The 4,101-nt window shown below is 41.5% G+C and overlaps 1 protein-coding gene across 1 annotated transcript; it reads left to right on the top strand.

Annotated features, from left to right (window-relative positions):
* The first annotated feature begins 1,240 nt into the window (after nt 1-1,240).
* LOC106561115 (C-C motif chemokine 4) lies at nt 1,241-3,218 on the top strand. Its single transcript, XM_014124763.2, has 3 exons — nt 1,241-1,459; nt 1,760-1,880; nt 2,677-3,218. The coding sequence occupies exons 1-3, from the start codon at nt 1,390-1,392 to the stop codon at nt 2,789-2,791; spliced, it is 306 nt and encodes a 101-aa protein (XP_013980238.1). The 5' UTR covers nt 1,241-1,389; the 3' UTR covers nt 2,792-3,218.
* The last annotated feature ends 883 nt before the right edge of the window (nt 3,219-4,101 follow it).

Here is a 4,101-nt window from a genome sequence, read left to right on the forward strand (position 1 = left end):
AACTCTTGCCTGATAAAGAACCTTTGAGTTAAGTGTGGGTTTCTTGACGTAGCATCTACGCTTCTTCAGAATTCTAAAAGGTTCTTGAAATGTATGGCAACCTGCAGATGTATCCCTTTCATACCACACAGCAAATTGGCCAGGTTTAACCTGTAAAAGTCTAAGCCTTTGAGGGGGGGGTTAAGATGGTAATACCATGGATCATTTAGCTATATGACTTGTAGTTTTAGGAGGGGGTTAAGATGGTCATACCATGGATCATTTAGCTATATGACTTGTAGTTTTAGGAGGGGGTTAAGATGGTCATACCATGGATCATTTAGCTATATGACTTGTAGTTTTAGGAGGGGGTTAAGATGGTCATACCATGGATCATTTAGCTATATGACTTGTAGTTTTAGGAGGGGGTTAAGATGGTCATACCATGGATCATTTAGCTATATGACTTGTAGTTTTAGGAGGGGGTTAAGATGGTCATACCATGGATCATTTAGCTATATGACTTGTAGTTTTAGGAGGGGGTTAAGATGGTCATACCATGGATCATTTAGCTATATGACTTGTAGTTTTAGGAGGGGGTTAAGATGGTCATACCATGGATCATTTAGCTATATGACTTGTAGTTTTAGGACCTCTGTAGGTATAACATTTTTTTTACCATTGTGTTCGTGACGTCTCATCTTTCCATAGAGTGGTCATATGACTTTGTATAGCTCAGGCAGGTTCCACTGCAAATGCGGAAGGCCAACATAGGTGGATGTGGTAGACTGAGACGCAGCCCATGCAAAAAAACAGATATCTCTAGTTTAAACTGACGGATTTTGATGGGGATTTTTTTATTATGTTACTTAGATTGGCGCACGGGTGCATCAATAGTAACTAGTGTTGTTTTTCAGTGTAGCATTTCTAGTGTTGATTCAACAATGAATAAAGAGAAACAATACCTTAAAAAAAATCTAGAAATGTATACTTCTTGTGCAATTTATATAGGCTACTTTGAGGTTTTTCTTTCATTATCTAACTCTAAGAATAGTTTTGCTGATCAACAGATCAACAGGCTATAGAACATAAAAGTCCCACAAATGATGTACTTCTGGTGTAAAAACCAATGGCGAAAAAGGGAAGTGAAATACAGGCATGTCATAACAGGAGAAGGCAACACACTGATGCATGGGATGAAACCCACCCACATGTACACATACTAAATGCCAATCAGATGTAAAAAAAAAAGTGACCGAGACTATCACTTTCTGGATATCCCCCTAACACTCTCACCAGACTATAAAGATTGGTCCTCTGTTCCCTTCACCACACAGCAGACAAGAAAGCTTGAGACCAGTATTCACAGCAGACTTCTCCTCATCTAATCTCCATCCCACCTGAGCCAGCATGTTCACCCCTCGTCTTGCTATGCTGTCTGTGCTTGTTCTTGTACTGAGTACCATCACATTTAGCGAAGGTAAGAGACAACTGGAATGTTTGTATGTTTGAGTGTGGAAGTGTTTAACTATATTTGTGGGGACCAGAAGTCCCCACAAGAATAGTAAAGGAACACAAAATAGGATTTTGAATGGGTCACTGAATTGTGTGTCTCCACAAGGTCAGTTATACAAGACTGCGTGTGTGTGTGTGTGTGTGTGTGTGTGTGTGTGTGTGTGTGTGTGTGTGTGTGTGTGTGTGTGTGTGTGTGTGTGTGTGTGTGTGTGTGTGTGTGTGTGTGTGTGTGACCCAAACTGACCCATAAGTGTGTGTTGTGTAGGTCTTCGAATGTCAAGCGGGCCGGAGAAGTGCTGCTTTACCTTTGCTGAGCGTCAGATACCCAGAGGAAGAGTGGTGGGTTACACCAAGACCAGCCAGCAGTGCTCTAACCCAGCAATTATGTGAGTAAACCCTATTGTACTTATGCTATTGATGTGTGTGTAAGTGGATATGTGTGTGGCGATGAGAGTTAGGCTTATTACAATTTGATAGAAACACTCAAGATGCCGTACCGTATGTAGGAATTGAAAGGAATGAAATGTCAAAGAAACAGTGATATGTTGTAAAAGTATTGTGAAATAGAGGTGTCAGACAGACATAGAGTCATTGATTCAATCATGCTGTAACTGGGATAGTTACGGGGGGTTAGGGTTACCCGTTAGTGGCCGAATCCTCAAAGCAATCTGTGTTAGAGATCAATCCACGAGATACACAACAACCTCTTATCATCCAGGGGTCAAATTCAATGTTTTGACTTTTTTGTGAGTTTACCTCTGTTGTAAAATGCAGAATGTGCTATATTCCTCCTTCATGTGATTGATTTTCACTACTTCACTTTCACGTTGGGCATTTTCCTCTCAAATATGATAATTTTATTGATTTAACTACGCAAGTCAGTTAAGAACAATTTCTTATTTACAATGACGGCCTACCCTGGCCAAATGTGGATGACGCTGGGCCAATTGTGCCCAGTGTGGAATTTAACCAGGGTCTGTAGTGACACCTCTAGCACTGAGATGTAGTGCCTTAGACCGCTGCGCCACAAGTCACGTCATAATCTAAAAAAAGATGTCATGAGTATCAACGGTATCTTGTATGTGCATTTCCCTATGGGGTTCACACTGTTGTGCTGTGCTGATAACCCTATGGGGTTCATACTGTTATGCTGTGCTGATAACAGTGTATTTCTATGTTCAGGTTTAAGACTCAGAAGGGGAGACAGGTGTGTGCCAGGCCCTCAGACAGATGGGTGAAGGACTACATCAACATCCTGGACGGCAAGAACTTTGGGAAGCAGACGCCACTCCTGTAACCATGGTGATGTGACCCTCATCTATGTCAACGTCAAAGCAAATCCTTCAAAACCTATTTTGTTCCTCGGTTACACAAGAAGGACATGGCCAGAACTCTGCCTCAGAGAGAGCAGTTAAGGTCCTGAGCCAAAACACCACCTGGGTCTATCTGGGCAAATAGATAAGCTAAATGATCTCCATATAACTGTAATGCTGTGAGCAGTCTGCGTTGCTGTGTATACCTCTCTCTTTACCATTTGATGCCTGTGATCGATACTCAATATTTATTTTTGGAATCCATAAAACACATAATTGTGCCGAATGAGTTGTGCATAGTAATGATTAGATTCAATTAGAATGTAGTTCCATAGAATGTCCTATGGAACTGCATTCTATAGGCCCATTCTGTTTGATTGCCTTCAATGAATTAAAATGCATGTGGATAAACCATTTGTTGGTTTTAATGCTTACCTGATGAAACAGGACTGTAAAAATCTATCTAAACCACATTCAGTTGTAAGCTACTTAATTGGGTCTGTGTCTAACCCTCTCAGCATGAAGAACATGTTATATGCCATTTAGCAGACACTTTTATCCAAAGTAACTTACAGTCATGCATGCATACATTGTACATATGGGTGGTCCCAGGCATCAAACCCACTACCCTTGAGTTACAATTGCCATGCTCTTCCAACTGAGCTATAAAGAACCACAAAGTGGCCAGCTAATTCTGGTGCTCATCTGCTAACTGCAACTGTCCTCTAGTGGGTTACTTCTAACTCGTGTGTGTGTGTGTGTGTGTGTGTGTGTGTGTGTGTGTGTGTGTGTGTGTGTGTGTGTGTGTGTGTGTGTGTGTGTGTGTGTGTGTGTGTGTGTGTTTGTGACGTTCCAAAAATGTGCGTGGGCCAAAATAACCATTTTACAATCACCAAACGTGCATTCTAACAGAACATAGATAATAGGCCTAATACAGCTGCTTCAACTGCACAGCCACAAGAGAGCGCAACTAGACCGTGTACGGTCAAAAGACAATGTGGGATGAATGAATGTATGTATGTTTCTGTTTCTTGATCATCCTGTTGAGAATCCTAAGAAGAAGCACACATGTATGCGATATTTGACCTGTGAAATATACAAATCCAACAGCGCATTTTTGGTTTGTACGTCCAAGGCATTCGTAAAAGATTCGAGGTAAAAGGCTCGGCTCGCCACAATGCAGGCAGTTCACCTTTAGAACCAATGGAATTCGGTAGGCTGTCGGATCTTGTCTGACATCACCATTTTAGATGTCTTTAGCCAATAGGCATGCAGTTCCGAAGGAGGACACAAT

The sequence above is a fragment of the Salmo salar genome, chromosome ssa10 (genome assembly GCF_905237065.1).
Source record: "Salmo salar chromosome ssa10, Ssal_v3.1, whole genome shotgun sequence".
In the NCBI taxonomy this organism is placed as follows: domain Eukaryota; kingdom Metazoa; phylum Chordata; class Actinopteri; order Salmoniformes; family Salmonidae; genus Salmo; species Salmo salar.

Bases quoted from the DNA above. Each gene is read 5' to 3' on its own strand.
- LOC106561115 (XM_014124763.2), top strand. From the start codon at position 1,390: ATGTTCACCCCTCGTCTTGCTATGCTGTCTGTGCTTGTTCTTGTACTG. The intron at 1,460-1,759 runs GTAAGAGACAAC...TGTGTTGTGTAG, and splicing joins TACCATCACATTTAGCGAAG to GTCTTCGAATGTCAAGCGGG. The intron at 1,881-2,676 runs GTGAGTAAACCC...TTCTATGTTCAG, and splicing joins TGCTCTAACCCAGCAATTAT to GTTTAAGACTCAGAAGGGGA.